Genomic DNA, 20847 nt, shown 5'->3' on the forward strand with positions numbered 1-20847 from the left:
TACCTTTCTATTTGAAGCACCTTTCTTTTAAAAGTAACTTAGATGGAATTACTAATGTCCAGGTTTAAGTAGTCACCGAAATTTCAGGTTGGTAATGAAAAGCCCTTAATCAAGGTCTAGGGCCTCACTACAAAGAACGTCACTTCAAGTGACAGCCTTACCCTATCTGCTTCTGAATCTGAAGTTCTCCTTACATTTCTAACTCTAAAGCTTGGTATCATATTCAAGAGCACCGTAAGATCTCATTTCAGGCATTCTGCAAATTCATTTAATACTGTACTCAGGAAACACCAAAAAACACAACACATCACTTCAGAATAGTTATAGATTCTTTCTCTACGTATACCATGCCCGCAGTATCTTGAAAAATCTAAAGTTCAGCAATGTCTGTCAAGCACAGAGATTTAGGTAACCCTACTCACATTTAGTAGTACCATCTGGAAAACTTAAGGGAGGCTGAGACCAAGCAAACAGTCAACAAGAACCCAGCTGTGAAAGTTTTTAAGCGGCCACTCTACCTGTGATTTGCAAGAGAGCAAGCTGTGACATTAGGGGCCCAATACTCACTTGAACTCCTCCATAAAGGTGCCATGGTGAGCTATATTTTGCCAAAGGCTTTTAAAAATGGTGCTAATATGATAGCGAATGGTGAACTTGTCATAGAACTCGCTGGTGGCTCCGGTATGCTCAACATCTAAAGAAGAAAGACAAGGGACTGAAGCATATGTACTTTCTTCCCTTTCTAAAAGCAGTTATTGCTGCTACAATGTCATTGAATGAATAATACAAATCTGCAAAATCACAGATGTGATAAAATTTTGTCTATATCTCACATGGAAGGCAGAAGAGAAATTACGAGGTGGTTTTGAAGACAAAAGTTTCACAACGAAGGTCTGGCAATGACACAATAACAAAAGGAACTGGGCTGGGAAAATAGCGTGGCAACACCCATGACCAGAATCTGAATTCTCATAACTCCCCCAATTTTCTTACTAATTTATAGAAATTCCATAGAACTTTAAATGAGTATCCCTGAGCAGGAAAAAAATTGGGTTAAGTTTTATTAAGGGCCACATACCTACTAAATGTGACTATTATTTTAACTACTTTCGTATAATTGATGTTCTAAAAGTAGAGAAAAGCATAGTAAATCTCTATGTACTCATCATTCATTTACCAATTACCATCATCCATGTATCTTTTCACATGGAACAAAGATCAAACTTAGTTATCCAAAAGACAAACAGCTTAAGCATGAGAAATTCCTGAATTCGTGACAAATCTTAAAAAGAAGGAAAACTGTCAGGTAAAGACAGTACGACTCAAGGAAAAGATAAAAGGCACCCTATAAATGCTGGTGGGGATGAACAGACAATATTACAAAATGTATCACAAGCCATCAGTATGCCCATCTTTCTGACCCACCAATTCTATTCAAGAAAACACATGTTCAAAGACTGATCTCCAAGGATACTCATTAAAGTACTATTTATATGAAAAAAATATAAATAATCCAAGTGCCCAACAGAGAACACAAAAAGGTATTTGTGATATATTAAGTGAAAACCATAGGCTACCAAACAAAATATACAGTTTGGGTCCAATCATATTAAAAAATACACACACACTCACACACACGATATACAAATTGACTGGAAAGATACAGAGCAAAATGTTAACAGATTCTCTCTGAGTGCAGAGATTATCAATGATTTTTATTTTCTTTTTGCTATCTTCTATATTTGCCAATGAACAGTTTCTTGGGATTAAAAAGGAAAGTAGTTATTTAAAGATAAAAGGAATAAGCTAAGACCCATGGTACAAAGATCTAAAAGCACTTACATATATTCATTAGGTCAACCTTTCTTTAAGCTGAACTAAGTGTCATTTTATTAACTGTATAAAAATGTGAACTAAAGCATGGAGGGCTGATTTAGCAGAGTCCACAGGAGAAGAACACCGGGGGCTGACAAAGAGCCTCGTCAAGGCTCTAAATGGCTCATAACACCTGTACTGTGTCCTGAACAGAGCAGAGGTTAACTTACTACCCATCAATATACATCTCTCCCAACATTAAAAGAAAATTCATTCCTAATGTTGCCTCAAAACTGCATCAGAAAAAAACAAACAAACAAACAAAAAAAAACTGCATCAGCCCAAGTTCTAATTCTCAAGTCCTAGTTCTAAGAGGCCTGCAATGAACTATCCCTGGTAGTTGCTCCCCCGTCATGAGTCTTCTGGCTTGATTCACTAGGCTGCCCGGGCCTCAGGGCCTTTACACTTGCTGTCCTCACTGTCTGCACACTGTGGCTGAGATCTGCTTATTGTCCCCTCTTGGGTCTCATTTTCAACATTACTCCAAAGTCATCTCCTCAGAGACCTCCCCTGACTATGCTTCTTAAAGCAGCACCAGGCCTTCCTCTCACACTCACTCTCTGGAATTACCTCATTTATGGGTTCAGTGTCTGTCTCCCAGCTAGGGTGCCTGACTGGTGATGGCGGGGATTTGGGGTCCTCACCGCTAGGCCCTGGCAGCAACACCAAAGCTGACCCGCAGTAGGAGCTCCGTACGTATTTGTTGAATTAGTGATCGAATCTACTTGGGCTAACGCTGGCTTTGCTGATTCAGATCAGCGTGGGGAAGAGAACAGTCTTGAAGGTAAGTCTTGGTTATCAGTGTTCTTCCTGGTTCTGAGTAGCCAAGTTTTGAGAGCTGGTCCTTAAGGCACTGACTGCTGTGGTACAAATAAAATACTCTTATTTTTGAAACTCAGTTTTATTTTTGGAACAAACATTTGATCTTAAGTATTGTCTAAGCTAGAATACCCTCTCTGGGGTGTAAAAGAGGAGCCTGTTCCAGAGATCAATCTCTAATTCATGTCTGAGAGTCAGCCGTGCTCAGGAGCCAGGACCTCAGTCAGCAGGACTTAACATGGATTTGACGGACACGTGGGGAGTGTCCACCACGCCCGTGGCAGGGCTCCCTTGGCGCAGGGCCCGTGGTAACCGGAGGAGCACCTGTGCTAATGCCCGGCTGCTGAGGCCGCTGCCACTCACTGGCTGTTTACCTTCAGCAAGCTTCTTGACCTTTCTAAGCTGCAGTTTCCTCATTCGTAAAATGGAGATATTTATAGCAGCCATCTTGAGGACTGCTGTGTGGATTTAGTGAAAGGATTAGTAAATGTTCAATAAGCAGTGGCTATTATTAGCATGGGTATCATCTAATACCCATGGACCACCACAGAGGTGGTCCAGGGCCAGAGGGCACACTGCTTGGTGGCAAGGGGGAAAGGAAAAACAACACCCGCCCACCAGCTCCGGGAATCTTACCGGTGGGGGGCCCCCCAGGCCCAGCACTGGTCTCACAGGCAAGAGGCCCAGCCCTGCTCTTTATACCAAAGCCACAGTGACAGGCCCAGAGCACTATCCTAGTACAAAATGCACTTAACTAAAAAAATTTTTTTAATACTAACAAAGCATGTTTACTGTAGAATAATTAAGATGTTCAGATAATTAAAAAAAAAAAACCCAAACTACCCACAGTTCTACCATTCATAAATAACCAATTCACTGTTAATATTTTGGCGTATATTCTCCCACACTTTTTTCTGTAATATATATACGTGTACCAAAACGTGGTCATACTTGACATATTGTTCCATTACATGGCATTTTCTTTACTTTTTATTACTTAACCACGTACTGTAAATAACACACTATTTTTCATGGTTCACATAGACCCACCGTATGGATACACTATAATTTACTTAACTGACCCACAATTGGCAGGAATTTAGGTTGTTTTTAATACTCTCACTGTACCGCATTATAAATACTAACACAGTGAATGCTGTTATAAACATTTATATTTATTCCCACAGAATCGATTACTATGAATGAAGTTTACATGTAAGAGGGTGTACTCTTTATTTAGCTGCTGTCTCTCAGCCCCAAATCCACCAATTTTTTTTTTTTAAGACATTTATTTATTTATTTGGTCGCGCCGGGTCTTAGTTGCAACACTGGGCTCCTTAGTTGCGGCATGTAACTCTTAGGTGCGGCATGCACGTGGGATCTAGTTCCCTGACCTGGGATCGAACCCGGGCCCTTGCATTGGGAGGATGAAGTCTTAACCACTGGGCCACCAGGGAGGTCCCCCCAAATCCACCCTTTATACTTGGCTTTGTGATACTGACGCTGGGACTCTTAAGTTTCCCTTTGCCGGCTGGCCCCGTTAGGCTCGCCAACAGGGGGCGCTGCAGGGGAGTTGGAAAACTGAAGAAGGGACTTGGACCTCTGTTGGCTTGCTGCTCCCATCAGGGACTCTCCAGCCCAGCAGCAGCAGCTGGCTTGTTTCCAGCTTTGTTCCACACTCGCAGGACCAGGAATCCCACATGCCCTCAGAGACACCAGCACCAGCTGGCCAGCATGCTTCCTCAGGCCTGGGTCCCAGTTCTGTCTAAGCACTAATTTGAGGCACTAGAATCCCATAACCCCAGCCTTTTCCCTTGGTTCCCCCAGTCCTAGGGACAGATGATGGCTGCTCGCTGCACCAACAATCTGTACTACCCCAGTGTTCCTTATTTGCCTTTTCTGTCTTCCACTACCTATTTCACCAGTTCCTTATGTTAAATTCTCTCTCTTAAACTAACCAGCAGGTTATCCTAACTGGGCCTTGACTGATATGGAAGATAAAAGGGTTTGGTGTGGACTGCCAATATGCCTTCCAGAAAGGCTTTACCAACTTACATTCTTAGAGAGTTTCATAGCACTAATTCTACACATGAGCTACGGAGGAGATGAAACAGACTTTTTTTGCAGGTTCGTTTATTTCCCTACAACCATATTAGCACTAGGTATTCCCATCTTAAAAATAAATTTAACAGGTGAAAAGAGGTACCTCATCATTATTTTAAGAAATGCAGAATTACCTTCAATTCAGGTAAGCCTGACAGGTGCATGGGACCATACAAGGTCCCGTCCTGTACACGGGTGATGTACCACTTGTACCTGGAATGGCCCGTGGTCCTCTCCTACCAGGGCTGAGAGGTAAGAGGAGGACAGGAGAGCCAAGTGGGGGCCTTTTACCCAGGAGTGTTCTGCTATTGCCAAGGTGAGCATGTTAACAAAACTTCAAGAGGCCTGCATACTTGTTTAGGTTTAAGAGGATACAGGCAGGCTTGGGGAAGGAGAGAAACTCCCAGTAGGTGACATAAGATAATAGTGACAAAGGGGAAAGGAGGTAGACAGGTTCTTGAGCCTCAGAAACACACAGAGAGAGATGTCAGCACCAGCCCAAAATAAGCAGGAGCAGGTCTTGGTCTACAGGGAAGGGGCGGTTGTCACTGAACACAGAGGAATCCTCACACCGCTGCCGCCACCGTGAACAACAATGGACTGTGCTCCGGGAGGCTGGTGTTTCCTCTAAGAGCATGGCGAGTACATTCTGCTAAATGGGTGCTCAGAACGTGCTAGGTTCAATAGAAGATAAGAAGACAGACAAGGGCTTCCCCGATGGCACAGTGGTTAAGAATCCACCTGCCAATGCAGGGGACACGGGTTCGAGCCCTGGTCCGGGGAGATCCCACATGCCGTGGAACCACTAAGCCCACGTGCCACAACTACTGAGCCTGCACGATCCACAACTACTAAGCCCACAAGCCACAACTACTGAGCCCACATGCCACAACTACTGAAGTCCGTGTGCCTAGAGCCTGTGCTCCGCAACAAGAGAAGCCACTGCAATGAGAAGACCACACACCGCAATGAAGAATAGCCCCCGCTTGCCGCAGCTGGAGAAAGCCTGAGCGCAGCAACGAACACCCAACACAGCCAAAAATAAATAAATAAATAAATAAATAAATAAATAAAAAGAAGACAGACAACACACTTCCTTTCCTGAGAAATATACAAACTGGAGGGAAATGTTCCATCTGTATAGTCCTGTGCCTTTGGTAGAGAACAGGGGAATGCGTCCCCTAAGGAACAGGCTTTATGAAAACACATTTGCAGTTCAAAAGCCAAATTAAAAATGAAAATTTGGAATGCAATTCAACCAGAAGAGGAAGACCTCCTTGCAGAGTGTCTGATACATTCTCAGTCTTGTTCACCAGTGTCGCCTAGCACCTAGAACAGTGCCTGGCAAATAGCAGGCATTGGATGAATGTACAGAATTAGTCAATGAGTGAAGACTCTCAGAGATCCTGCTTCTGTTGGTTTGAGTGGGATCTCCAAGAATAAGCATTTTTAACAAGCTCCTGGTTTTACCCAGTTTTGAAACTCTGGGTTATAGGACAGTGTTGCGAAACTAATGCTGTAAGTTAAAAGCTAAAATGACCCAGGTAGTTTCAGATAAAAACACCAACTTGATCTCAGTGTTACCCATCTGACTTTCAATGGATCTCACTGAATCATCAGGGACTAGTATATAGAGTGGTCAGTGTAATATTTCCACAACTCAGGGGAAAAATAACCAACAGTTTATGCTCTGCTGGCAGTGTATTAGTGGGTCATACTTATACGCCGGTGTCAGAATATTAGGTAACAGGTTTAGAACAACTTCAACCACTGGCTTTAGACGACCTTGCCCACCTGTACACATCAGGAACCTACCTGTATAAAACTTCATCAGGGAAGGGACCAACAGCTTGGTGGAGAGAGGATGGTTCTCAATCATTTCAAAAAACTTCTGGGTCCGTGGCAAAATAAATAAATAAATAAATAAAAAGAAGACAGACAACACACTTCCTTTCCTGAGAAATATACAAACTGGAGGGAAATGTTCCATCTGTATAGTCCTGTGCCTTTGGTAGAGAACAGGGGAATGCGTCCCCTAAGGAACAGGCTTTATGAAAACACATTTGCAGTTCAAAAGCCAAATTAAAAATGAAAATTTGGAATGCAATTCAACCAGAAGAGGAAGACCTCCTTGCAGAGTGTCTGATACATTCTCAGTCTTGTTCACCAGTGTCGCCTAGCACCTAGAACAGTGCCTGGCAAATAGCAGGCATTGGATGAATGTACAGAATTAGTCAATGAGTGAAGACTCTCAGAGATCCTGCTTCTGTTGGTTTGAGTGGGATCTCCAAGAATAAGCATTTTTAACAAGCTCCTGGTTTTACCCAGTTTTGAAACTCTGGGTTATAGGACAGTGTTGCGAAACTAATGCTGTAAGTTAAAAGCTAAAATGACCCAGGTAGTTTCAGATAAAAACACCAACTTGATCTCAGTGTTACCCATCTGACTTTCAATGGATCTCACTGAATCATCAGGGACTAGTATATAGAGTGGTCAGTGTAATATTTCCACAACTCAGGGGAAAAATAACCAACAGTTTATGCTCTGCTGGCAGTGTATTAGTGGGTCATACTTATACGCCGGTGTCAGAATATTAGGTAACAGGTTTAGAACAACTTCAACCACTGGCTTTAGACGACCTTGCCCACCTGTACACATCAGGAACCTACCTGTATAAAACTTCATCAGGGAAGGGACCAACAGCTTGGTGGAGAGAGGATGGTTCTCAATCATTTCAAAAAACTTCTGGGTCCGTGGCTGAACAGCAGGGTTAGTCATAAACATGACTTCTACGAGTTTGGCCACCAGATACGGATTTCGGATGTAGTTCTGGTTACACAACATCACAACGAGGAACATCACAATATCCTGAGTACAGGGCTCATAAAGCACCTGAGGAGAGTATCTGAAGAGAGGTGAGAGGAACAGGTAGTAAAGCTCTGAGAAAACACGGGTGGATGCTGGTGTCATTAGGCAAGGAAGGGGACGAATAGGTCTAGGAGCCAGGACACGGAATTCCCTTTAACTTGCTGAGTTTAAGGTGACTATCCACATCACAACTAGGTAGATTTAAAACCCATTGCGTCTACTGGCCATAGCATGCTATATTAACTTATGTTTTAGAAAATAAACCAAAGGTATGATTAAATCGTAGGTGAATTTTACAAAAGATCTTCATGACCAAAAAGACTTTAAAAAATATTTTGATGGAGCTGTTTTCATTTTTTCAACGTTCAAATATTGGTTACAAACTCAACCTATTTCTTTGTAAGCATTCTCTAATTTTACAATTGAGAAAAATTTTGGTACAAAATATAGAGGTGGGTATTTCTGGCTTTTGAATGTTCACTCAGATATTTATAAACGGTTTTCTCCTTGTTTCTCAGACACACAATTCGACTCACTTTTCACAGAGCACATTATTACCAGCACTGTTAATCCTCCTCTGTCTTGAGTTATTATTGGAATTGGCTGGATGCCACAGCCGGATTTATTTTTCCAGTCTCCAGGCAGCATTCGGTTAAAGCAGTGGCATAAGATGGAGGTTCATAATATAATGTACATATTAAATATAAACACATTTTAGAACTATGTAATATGTGAATGGGACTTACTGTACAATAAAAAATAAAAATTCAGCAACATCTTCTACATAAAACTCAGGCAATGCTGCAAATACCTTGGGGACATCTGAACTTAAAGGCAGTGTGACACTGTCAAAGAGAAAAAGTACAGGTTACAAAATGAAATCATGACACATCAAACTACAAGGAATATTATACTACCATCACAAGTAAGTGTTTCATTTGGAAAAAGCTCTCATTCTATAACAGAACTATGTAAAAAGTGCACAGGCAAAGAAACTACAACCAGAAATGAACAGGGAATAATGAAGACAGGGATAGGCTAGGGTGGACGTGAAACATTTTTGTTTTTCCTTTTCTTGATTTCTTGATTTTTATTTATTGCATTAAGATTAATGCAATAATTGTGAAGGAAATAAAAGGGTCATGTTTGGTCATTTTATGGAACTCAAACTGTTTGAGACAACAGAGCTACACATGTACTTTAAATACTATTGGGTTGGCCAAAAAGTGCCTTCGGTTTTTAAGTAAGAATAAAAGACACATTTTTCTTTTTCAACAAGAACTTTATTGAACAACGTCTTCACCCTTTTGATCCACTACCTTCTGCCATTTTTCAGGCAACTTCATAATTCCATCTTCCCAAGACGTTTTATCTTTTTGAGCAAAGAACTGTTCCAGGTGCCTTTTACAGTCTTCCAGGGAATTGAAATTTTTTTCATTAAGAGAATTTCGTAAAGACCGAAATAAATTCAAATCCAAAGGTGCAATGTCTGGTGAATACGGCACATGAATCAGAACTTCCCAGCCAAGCTGTAAAAGTTTTTGCCTGGTCATCAAAGAAACATGCGGTCTTGCGTTATCCTGATGGAAGATTATGCGTTTTCTGTTGACTAATTCTGCACGTTTTTTGTTGAGTGCCGCTTTCGGTTGATCTAACTGGGAGCAGTACTTGTTGGAATTAATCGTTTGGTTTTCCAGAAGGAGCTCATGATAGAGGACTCCCTTCCAGTCCCACCATATACACAACATCACCTTCTTTGGATGAAGACCGGCCTTTGGTGTAGTTGGTGGTGGTCCACTTTGCTTGCCCCACGATCTCTTCCATTCCACATTACTGCACAGTATCCACTTTTCATTGCCCGTCACAATTTGTTTCAAAAATGGAACATTTTCGTTACATTTAAGTAGAGAATGGCATTCGGAAATACAGTCAAGAAGGTTTTTTTTGCTTAACTTACGTGGAACCCAAACATCAAAACAATGAACATAACCAAGTTGGTGCAAATGATTTCCAACGCTTGATTTGGATATTTTGAGTATGCGGCTCTCTCCCACGTGGTGTAACACTGATTGTCCTCAGTTAACGTCTTGATTTGATTGCTATCAACTTCAACTGGTCTGTCCGACCGGGAGTGTCATCCAGCGAGAAATCTCCAGCACGAAACTTCGCAAACCACTTCAATATGAAAATGGCTACACAAAAATTCACCAATTCTGATGTCTTTTTTTAAATGCACGCTGATATGACAGCTGTCACATACAACCTAACAAAATTGTTTCAAAACGCTATCAACTTCAACTGGTCTGTCCGACCGGGAGCGTCATCCAGCGAGCAATCTCCAGCACGAAACTCCGCAAACCACTTCAATATGAAAATGGCTACACAAAAATTCACCAATTCTGATGTCTTTTTTTAAATGCACGCTGATATGACAGCTGTCACATACAACCTAACAAAATTGTTTCAAATGAAGTTAAAGACAACTAAGTGCTACTAGAGCCATCTTACGGAAAAAACTGAACGAACCTTTTGGCCAACCCAATATTTTCCACTCCTGCAGGGGGCTTGGGCCAACCTCACCAACACTGGTGATCCTGAGATTTCATAATAACCATAAAACAATAACAAATAAAACAAAAATGGCTGCCTGGAGGAGCTGTCCAGGTGATGATAAAGAGATCAAGAATGTTCTCAGCTCATTCTCTGAATTCGCTAGGGATTTGCCTGGACCCAGTGTCTAGGGGGACCTAATATCCTGTTAACTCCAGCGTTTAGCTTCCAATTTCCTTTTCTATCAATCAAAGATTTTATAGCCAATTTTCCAAGAATATAAAATGGGAAACAGTCTCTTCAGCAAGTGGTGCTGGGAAAGTTGGAGAGCTGCATGTAAATCAATGAAATTAGAACACTCCCTCACTCCATGAAAAAAAATAAACTCAAAATGTCTTAAAGACCTAAACATAAGACATGACACCATAAAATCCTAGAAGAGAGCATAGGCAAAGCATTCTCTGATATAAATCATACCAATGTTTTCTTAGGTCAGTCTCCCAAGGCAATAGAAATAAAAACAAAAATAAACAAATGGGACCTAATCAAATTTACAAGCTTTTGCACAGCAAAGGAAACCATAAAAAACAAATGAAAAGACAACCTATGGAATGGGAGAAAAGTATTTGCAAATGATGTGACAGACAAGGGCTTAATCTCCAAAATATACAAACTCATATAACTCAACAACAAAAAAAATCAACACAATTGAAAAATGGGCAGAAGACCTTAATAGACACTTCTCCAAAGAAGTCATACAGATGGCCAGTAGGCACATGAAAAGATGTTCATCATTGCTAATTATTAGAGAAATGCAAATCAAAACTACAATGGGGTGTCACCTCACAAAGGTCAGAATGGCCATCATTAAAAAGTCTACAAATAACAAATGCTGGAGAGGGTGTAAAGAAAAGGGAACCCTCCTACGCTGTTGGTGGGAATGTAAGTTGGTGCAGCCACTGTGGAGAACAGTATGAAGATTCCTCAAAAAACGAAAAATAGAATCACCATATGATCCAGCAATCCCACTCCTGGGCATATACCTGGACAAAACTATAATTCAAAAAGATACATGCACCCCTATGTTCACAGCAGCATTATTCACGATAGCCAAGTCATGGAGAAAACCTAAATGTTCATTGACAGATGAATGGATAAAGAAGATGTGGTACATATATATACAATGGAATACTATTTAGCCATAAAAAAGAACAAAATAATGCCATTTGCAGCAACATGGATGCAACTAGAGATTATCATGCTAAGTGAAGGAAGTCAGAAAGAGAAAGACAAATACCATATGGTATCACTCATATGTGGAATCTAAAATATGGCACAAATGAACCCATCTACAAAACAGAAACAGACTCACTGGCATAGAGAACAGACTTGTGGTTGCCAAGGGGGAGGGGGGTGGGGGAAGGATTGGGAGTATGGGATTAGCAGATGTAAACTATTAAATATAGGATGGATAAACAACTAGGTCCTACTGTATAAACACAGGGAACTATATTCACTATCCTGTGATAAACCATAATGGAAAAGAATATTAAAAAAGAAAAGAATGTCTCTATATGAGTAACTGAGTCACTTTGCTGTACAGCAGAGACTGGCACAACACTGTAAATCAACTCTACTTCAATTAAAAAAAATAAAGAAAAGCGAGGCTTCCCTGGTGGCGCAGTGGATAAGAATCTGCCTGCCAATGAAGGGGACACGGGTTCGAGCCCTGGTCCGGGACGATCCCACATGCCACAGAGCAACTATGTCCGTGTGTCACAACTACTGAGCCTGCGCTCTAGAGCCTGTGAGCCACAACTACTGAGCCCACATGCCACAACTACTGAAACCCGCGTGCCTAGAGCCCGTGCTCCACAACAAGAGAAGCCACTTCAACGGGAAGCCCGTGCACCGCAACGAAGAGTAGCCCCCTCTTGTGGCAACTAGAGAAAGCCTGCGTGCAGCAACGAAGACCCAATGCAGCCAAAATTAACTAACTAAATAAATAAAAGCAAAAACAAAAAACCCCCCAGAACAACAAGAAAAAACCCTGAAGATTTTATAGCCAATTTTTAAAAAGCACTATGTCAAGATTAATAATTTAATAGGTGTTGACAGTCCCTTATTACTGTAACTAATTCCAAGGAAAATATTTACTTACTTATTTTTTTTTTCCCCCAGGCCGCGCCATGTGGCACGTGGGAATCTTAGTTTCCCAACCAGGGGTCGAACCCACGGCCCCTGCATTGGGAGTGTGGAGTCTTAACCACTGGACCGCCAGGGAAGTCCCCGAAAATATTTATTAATACTACTACCTTTGGGCTTCCCTGGTGGTGCAGTGGTTGAGAGTCTGCCTGCTGATGCAGGGGACACGGGTTCGTGCCCCAGTCCGGGAAGACCCCACATGCCGAATAAGTACAACCTGGAAATGAATTCTTAATAATGTAAGGGTCTTGTCTTAGGTATTGGCTTTGAAGAACAATAAAGACAACACAGCCTGGGGAGTGCAGCCGGTGTGAAGAGGACAGAGCACACTCACTCGGGATAGGCAGGGTCCAGGATGCGGAGCAGCAGCTGAATGAGAAGGCCGTAAAAATTCAGACATCTTCTCAGGAAGCTCTCGTCAAGTAAACCAGCATCAGCACAGGCCTTGCATCGTACCAGTTTCTGCGGAAGCAGGTATGTCCCCACCCATAGATTAGTTGGTGGCTAAGTACCTGCAGCGTGACTGGGCAGGGAATGGGCAAGGAGATGGGAAACCTAGGCTCTAGAGCTTCAAGAGCTTCATTGCTAACTGCCTGTAAGATGCTGGTCATGTCTCTAGAGCTTTCTCTTTCTCTGTTCTAAGAGAAAGAAAAGGCATGCCATGCGAATCACTGGGCACAGAACCTAGCACACAGTTAGTGCTGAAAAAGGTTAGGCTGTCACTGCCATATTCAAATAACCTGATGGGGGAGGCCCTTCGGAAGTCAGGGATGGTTACTGAGAAGAGCCAGACAAATCCGCATCTCAATGCCGGGTCAGCACTGAAAAGCTGCTCTTGGGCAAAATGCTTGTCCACCAAGGGTGGTATAATACCCGCCTCAGAGTATCGCTGTGAGTTTAAACACACACGTGAGCACACATTGCATATAAACAGTTTATAGGCTTCTTGAAACCTATCTCTGGAGTGCTTAGGGGGTCTATAGACCCCAGAAAAGAGCCCCCAGCTTTTTCGGCATCTCAAAGAGGTCTACTGTGTAGATAAATAAAACTGGAATCTTAACTTGTACCAGAAATCTAAGTCAGGTAAAATGTCTACACATCATCCTACGAATCAACAAAAAACACGAGCAGCTAACATTCAGCTTTGTAATTGGAACATAAAAATGCATAAATGAAAAATGCATAAATCTGCTGCCTGTGCTTCCCTTGTACAACCTTAGCTAGCATTTGTTTCCAGCTATGTCTCATAAGCAGAAATCTTCCCATCTGCAGTTAGGTTCTATACGATGGATCATTTTCAATTAAACGAACAATGAGGGGCAAAGCAAAGAGATCTTTCCACTACCACAAATCCACTTTGTCAAACATCATGAAAATGCGTGTCTGGACAAACTGGAGTTGTGTGTGTTTTGAGGTGCGGGGGTGAGGGTTAGCAGATGGGGAGGATCTTGCACAAGGCAAGGAAAGGGAGGTGATGTTCAACTGAGGATGCTAAAATCCATTAAGAATTCATATTGTCATTGGCATAGGCATAGGCATTTTCTGTCCTGAGATTTAAATATACATAGAAACTATCCACAAGTTTTTAAATGTACCATTTTTATCTTGGGGGGAAGAGAATAATGAGAAAAACTGAGGACATTAAACTGCTCATATTCTGGTGGGAAAATTACTATTATGAGGCTGGTGTATAATTATCCCAATTAATGATACAAACCTTAAGCTGAGTTTTGCAGCGCTTCAGCATTTCACGGTGTCTAGCTGCCAGTGGGGAGTCTTTCCATTGGCTTTCATTGTTTTTCAAATCTTCCACAGTTCTGAAAGTAAAGACTAACAGTCAAATGAAAGAAGACACAGAGATCTATCACCCACCTTATGTGTTCATTTTCACCATGTCACTGACTCTCAGACACATGTCCCCTCTCTCCCCCCATGTCAGCATCACCAAACTCAGTGGCAAGTTATGGCTAAATTGGCAGTATTTTTCTTTCTTACTGGTTCCCAACATAACGATGTCTTAAAGTGGATGGCATTTTAGATTTGATGAAATACAGTAATCATTACTTTTGGAAGGAAATACATCGTTCCCTGTTTTTCTGGGAGGGAGAAAATGCAAGGTTACTATGCCTACTCAATTACCCAAAACAAAAGGCTACTTTACTAAGGGCACTTTTCCTTCTGCTTGGAATGCTCTTCTCTGAGGTTACCTTTGTGACTTGCTCCTTCACTCCCTTCAGGTATCTCCTCAAATATCACCTGTCAGACAGGTAAAGCCTTCCCTGATCATGTAATATGCTGCATATTTTAAAGACTGGCTCACTTAACACTATGTCAACCCTTTCTATCTATCAAAACATTGTGTAGGAAACTAGGGGGCAATAACTTCTTTAAAAGTACATTTCCTAGTGACTTCCCTGGTGGTGCAGTGGTTAAGAATCCGCCTACCAATGCAGGGGACACGGGTTTGAGCCCTGGTCCGGGAAGATCCCACATGCCGTGGAGCAGCTGAGCCTGCTCTCTAGAACCCGCGAGCCATAACTACTGAGCCTGCGTGCCACAACTACTGAAGCCCACGCACCTAGAGGCCCGTGCTCCGCAATAAGAGAAGCCACCACAATGAGAAGCCCGTGCATGAGAACGAAGAGCAGCCCCCGCTCGCCGCAACTAGAGAAAGCCCGCGCGCAGCAACGAAGACCCAACACAGCCAAAGATAAATTAATTAAATAAATAAATTAAACGAAAACAAAAACTACATTTCCTTGATTCCCTTGCTGCCAGCATTTCTGCACATGACCTAGCTTCCACCAAGAGGTGAGCCCTCACTGAAGGCAGAGGTGCATATAGTGAAGTGACAGCCACATGGTTCTTCTGGAAGCACACTGTGGACGGGTTTTGCTTGAAGCACTGGCAGAGGCTGAACCCTGAAGCAGCTTCTTCCTGCCAGGCCAGGTTCGAAGAAGAGCTCTGGGAGTCCTCTTTTCCAGGCGTGCCAGTGATTCAATAAACCAAATAGTAGCCTTAATTATCCTCTTTCTGCTTATCTCAGATGAAGTGGATTCCTCTGTCTACAACTGGAACATGAATAATGGTAGACAGAATAATGCTCCGCCCCACCGCCCCATAGGAAGATGTCACAGCTTAATCCCCAGAACCTGTGAATATGTTACCTTACATGGCAAAAGGAAACTTGCAGATGTGATTAAGGGTATGGAGTCTGAGACGGGCCCATATGTCTGGGTGGGCCCAATGTCATCTCAGGGTCCTTCTAAGAGAAAGAGGGAGTCAGAGTAAGAGAAAGAGTTGTGACAAGTGAAGCAGAGATCAGAGGGAGGGAGAGCTGAAGATGCGATGGTGCTGATTTTGAAGAGAGGAAGCGGGCCGTGAACCAAAGAATGTAGGGGGTCTCCAGCAGCTGGAACAGGCAGAGAAAGAGATCCTTCCCTAGAGCCTCAGAAGGAATGCAGCCTTGATTTTAGGACTTCCGACCACCAGAACCCTAAGGTAATAATTTTTGTTTTTTTAACTCACGAAGGTCATGGTAATCTGTTGCAGTAGCAAAAGGAAACTAACATAACGACCTATATGTTTATTGGCAAGAAGAGGTTACAGGTAACAGGCCCTTCAGAAAAATGGGCCTTTGGGATTAGTTCTTCGACTGGGCTGGTTTGAAAGTGGTGAAGGGGACTTCCAGTGGTCCAGTGGGTAAGACTCCACGCTCCCAATGCATGGGGCCTGGGTTCGATCCGTGGTTGTGGAACTAGATCCCGCATGCCGCAACTAAGATCCCGTGTGCCACAACTAAGACCCGGTGCAGCCAAAATAAATAATTAAAAATAAATACTAAAAAAAAAAAAAAGAAAGCGGTGAAGATTCAGTTAGCATGTGAGGGCATAAAACTGGTAGCCCAGGTTCTCAGTGGAAAAACAGCTGCATAAATGATCACCAGTGACCTCCTAGAGTGAAGAGATGGTGTGGCTACTTGTAACTATGCTGGAAAGCTCACAGAAGAAAATGACAGGCTCCAGATTTTAAAATCTCGCCTCAAGAACAAACCAATGAGTCAGGGAGTTTCTAAGGCGACCATAAAGAAGCAGAGTCTGGTCCTATAAGGCACCAAATTATAACATAGACTGAATCCATAACCTCACTGGATCTCTTATCTAAATGTCAGAGCAAAGACTGGGACTCCAAGAATTCAAATGGAGGAGTTCAGGAGAACCAAAGTACCCAAATCCCTAAATCCCCTGAGCCTCATCTGACAGCAGAAGCAGCTCCTGCAGTGATTGTAGCGCAGATGGTCAAATTGCAGGATGATGCCAATTTCCCTTAGGTCCCAACCCATCATACCTCATTGCTTCCAGAACTGAAACTGGAGTGAGATCAATCACTGTCCTTATGGGCCAATTACAAAGCCACATGCAGGAAAAGCACATATTTGAAGAAAAAAGAAAGACCAAGATTTGCTAATATGTTATATTAGCTTCCTATTGCTGCTGTAACAAATCATCACAAACTTACTGGCTTGCGGCAACACAATTATAGTCTTAGAGTTCCAGAGGTCAGGAATCTAAAATGGGTCAGCAGGGGATGCATTCCTTCTGGAGGCTCTAGGGAGAGTGTTTCCTTGCCCTTTCCAGCTTCTAGAGGGAGCCTGCATTCCTTGGCTTGTGGACCCACATCACTCTGATGTCTGCTTCTGTCATCACATTTCCTTTCTCACTCTGACCTTGCCTCCCTCTTAAAAGGACCCTTGTGATACACTGGGTCCACCCAGATAATCTAGGAAAACCTCTCCATCTCAAGATCCTACAATTAATCACATCTGCAAAGTCTCTTTTACCATGTAAGGTAACACATTCACAAGTTCTGGGCACTAGGACATGAACATCTTTGCCGCACCACTATTCTACCTACTACGTATGTAGTGAACAAATGGGGCAGTATGTGTGGAACAGATTCTGAAGATGCTTGATCACCAAGAGAGGAACATGCTAACACACTCCTAAGTGGGGATAAATTCATTGACATGAATACGACCAGAGTCTCTGGATTCAACCTTATCCTGAGTATCTGGGAGGGGCTCTAACTGTGTGCCCACCTGGTTGACTAAAACCTAGAATTGAAGTTGAGTTGTTAGGAATTCCTTGATATAAATTCAGAGGAAGGAATCCAAAATATAAGAAGCTTGGAATATTAATATAGATTTACCACATATGACTAGCTCAGAAAACCACCCTCTCAAAACATACACATACCCCCAACTGTGTCCTGGAAGATACTTCTTTTATTTTCTTAATCTGACTTCAGCCAGATGTATTTTTATTTATTTAATTTTTTAATTTAAAAAATTTATTTATTTTTGGCTGCGTTGGGTCTTCACTGCTGTGCGCGGGCTTTCTCTAGTTGCGGCGAGCGGGGGCTACTCTTTGTCGTGGTGCACGGGCTTCTCATTGCAGTGGCTTCTCTTGTTGTGGAGCACGGGCTCTAGGTGTGCGGGCTAAGTAGTTGTGGCTCGGAGGCTGTAGAGTGCAGGATCAGTAGTTGTGGCACACGGGCTTAGTTGCCACGGACTACAGGCTTAGCTGCTCCGCAGCATGTGGGATCTTCCTGGATCAGGGCTTGAACCCATGTCCCCTGCATTGGCGGGCAGATTCTTAACCACTGCACCACCAGGGAAGCCCTGGAAGATACTTCTTGTATCACAGCACTGAAAAATACACAGGTGAGGGAAACACCAACATCTCTGAAAGGCACCAACCCTCACTGCAGGTTGGGAGTGAAGATGGCAGATGGTGCCATTGAAATGTATCCTCCGAAGTCAGTGGGAATGATGGCACCACAGGACAGCATCCATTCCAGGATGAAGGAACAGACAAATCAGAGTTGGAAATTTTTATAAGCCTCTCAATAACTGATATTATAAGCTGATAAAATCAGCAGACATAAGGAAAATTTGAACAAAGGATAAACAAACTTGAACAATATATGTGAAATACTGCAAAAAGCAATATAGAAAGCGGATTCTTTTCTTTTCTTCTTTTTTTTTTTTGGCTGCGTGGCGCATGGGATTTTAGCTCCCTGACCAGGGATTGAACCGAGGTCCTCAGCAGTGAGAGTGCAGAGTCCTAACCACTGGACTGCCAGGGAATTCCTGTGCACTCATTTCCGCTATGGAACATTTATTAATTTAAAAGTTAGCTACAAAGCAAATCTCAATAAAGTTCAAAGAACACAAATCAGAATATGTCTTCTGACAATGGAATTTAGCTAGAAATCAGTAACAAAGGATAAATGAACAAATCCCCCCAAGAATCTGGAATTTTAAGCACCCCATCTTTATATAATTCACAAGTCAAGTAAGAAATAATAAAAATTAGGATATATTTTGAACTGAACAATAAAATACGACATACCAAAAGGTGCTCAAGATCACTAACTATCAAGGAAATGCAAATCAAAACCACAATGAGATATCACCTCACCCCTGTTAGAATGACCACTATCAAAAAGATAAGAAATAAGTGTTGGTAAGAATGCAGAGAAAAGGGAACCCCTGTGCACTGTTGGTGGGAATGTAAACTGGTACAACCACTATGGAAAACAGTATGGATGTTCCGCAAAAAATTAAAATTAGAACTACCGTATGATCCAGCAATTCCACTTCTGGGTATTTAGCCCACGAAAACAAAAATGAAAAGATATATGCACCCCCATGTTCATTGCAACATTATTTACAATAGCCAAGATAGAGAAACAATCTAAGTGTCCACCAACAGATGAATGGAAAAAGAAATGTCTCACGCACACACAGAGGAATATTATTCGGTCGTAAAAAAGAATGAAATTTTGCCACTGGTAACAACATGGATGGACCTTGAAGGCATTATGCTAAGTGAAATAAGTCGGACAGCGAAAAATACCATATAATTTCACTTATGTATGGAATCCTAAAAAAACAAACAAAACCCCAAAATACCAAGTTCAAAGACACAGAGAAGACGACTGGTGGCTGCCAGAGGTGGGGGAGTGGGGTGGACAAAATAGGTCAAGGGAGTCAAAAGGTACACAAACTACCAGTTATAAAATAAGTAAGTCATGGGGATGTAATATACAACATGGTGACTATAGTTAATAATACTGTACTGTGTATTTGAAAGTTGCTGAGAGAGAACTTAAAAGTTCTCATCACAAGAAAAAAATATGTTACTATGTACGGTGACAGATGTTAACTAGACTTAGTGTGGTGACCATTTTGCAATATATGCAAACATCAAATCATTATGTTGTACACCTGAAACCAACATAATGTTATATGTCTATTATACCTCAGTAAAAAAGATGACCTATTAAAAATGAGGGATGCAGCTAAAGCCATACTTAGAGGGAAACTAAACAGCCTTAAATGCATATATAAGAAAGAGCTGAAAATGAATGATTTAAATATCAACCTCAGGGCTTCCCTGGTGGCGCAGTGGTTGAGAATCTGCCTGCCAATGCAGGGGACACGTGTTCGAGCCCTGGTCTGGGAAGATCCCACATGCCACGGAGCGACTGGGCCCGTGAGCCACAACTACTGAGCCTGTGTGTATTAAACTGAAAGGAAATAACAAAGGCCCTACAGACACAAAAGTGATAAAAAGAGGATACTATCAACAACTTTATACCGAAAAGTTTTGAAACTTTACATACCACAGGAAAACTGGCACAAGATGAAATGAAAATCTAAACAGGCCTATATCTATTAACAATAAAATACATAATTTAAAAAACTTCCCACATAGAAAACTCTAAGCCCAGACAACTTCATCAATGTTTCCAAACATTTAAGGAAGAAATAAAATAATTCTTACACAATAAACTCCTCAAAAAATATAAAAAGAGGGAACACTTCACAACTGATTCTATGTGGCAAGAATAATGTTGATAACAAAATTTGAGAAGGACTTAACAAGAAATGAAAATCATAGGTCAGTCTTTCTTTTGAATATAGACTCAAAACTCCTAAACAGAATATTAGCAAATTGAATATCCACTGAGATTTAAAAGCAATAATATGGAGTTGAGTTTATTTCAAGAATATAAGGGAACTTCCCTGGTGGTCCAGTGGTAAAGAATCCACCCTCCAATGCAGGGGACGCGGGTTCGATCCTTGGTCAGGGAACTAAGATCCCACATGCCATGGGGCAACTAAGCCTGCGTGCCACAACTACTGAGCCTGCATGCCTGAACTAGAGACCTCACACACTCTGGAGCCTGCGCGCCACAACTACAGAGAGAAAACCTACACGCCACAACTAGAGGGAAGCCCAGGAACTGCAACAAAAGATCCTGCATGCCTCAACAAAGATCCCACGTGCCACAACTAAGACCCAACACAGTCAAGAATAAAATAAATAAAATAATAATAATAATAATAAAAGAATGTAA

The 20847-nt window shown here is 42.0% G+C and overlaps 1 protein-coding gene across 3 annotated transcripts in view; it reads right to left on the reverse strand.

Annotated features, from left to right (window-relative positions):
* The window catches only part of UBE4B (ubiquitination factor E4B), a 111737-nt gene that overhangs the window by 17989 nt on the left and 72901 nt on the right, over window positions 1-20847 (reverse strand). For all 3 annotated transcript variants that reach the window (XM_024749762.1, XM_024749761.1, XM_024749760.1), the window contains 5 exons: window positions 14138-14237; window positions 12755-12882; window positions 8412-8510; window positions 7467-7702; window positions 568-694 (listed from right to left, as the gene is read on the reverse strand). In XM_024749762.1, the coding sequence (XP_024605530.1) occupies window positions 568-694; window positions 7467-7702; window positions 8412-8510; window positions 12755-12882; window positions 14138-14237 (690 nt within the window). The remainder of the gene's footprint in view (window positions 1-567; window positions 695-7466; window positions 7703-8411; window positions 8511-12754; window positions 12883-14137; window positions 14238-20847) is intronic.

This window comes from Neophocaena asiaeorientalis, unplaced genomic scaffold (genome assembly GCF_003031525.2).
Source record: "Neophocaena asiaeorientalis asiaeorientalis breed wild unplaced genomic scaffold, Neophocaena_asiaeorientalis_V1.1 scaffold275, whole genome shotgun sequence".
In the NCBI taxonomy this organism is placed as follows: domain Eukaryota; kingdom Metazoa; phylum Chordata; class Mammalia; order Artiodactyla; family Phocoenidae; genus Neophocaena; species Neophocaena asiaeorientalis.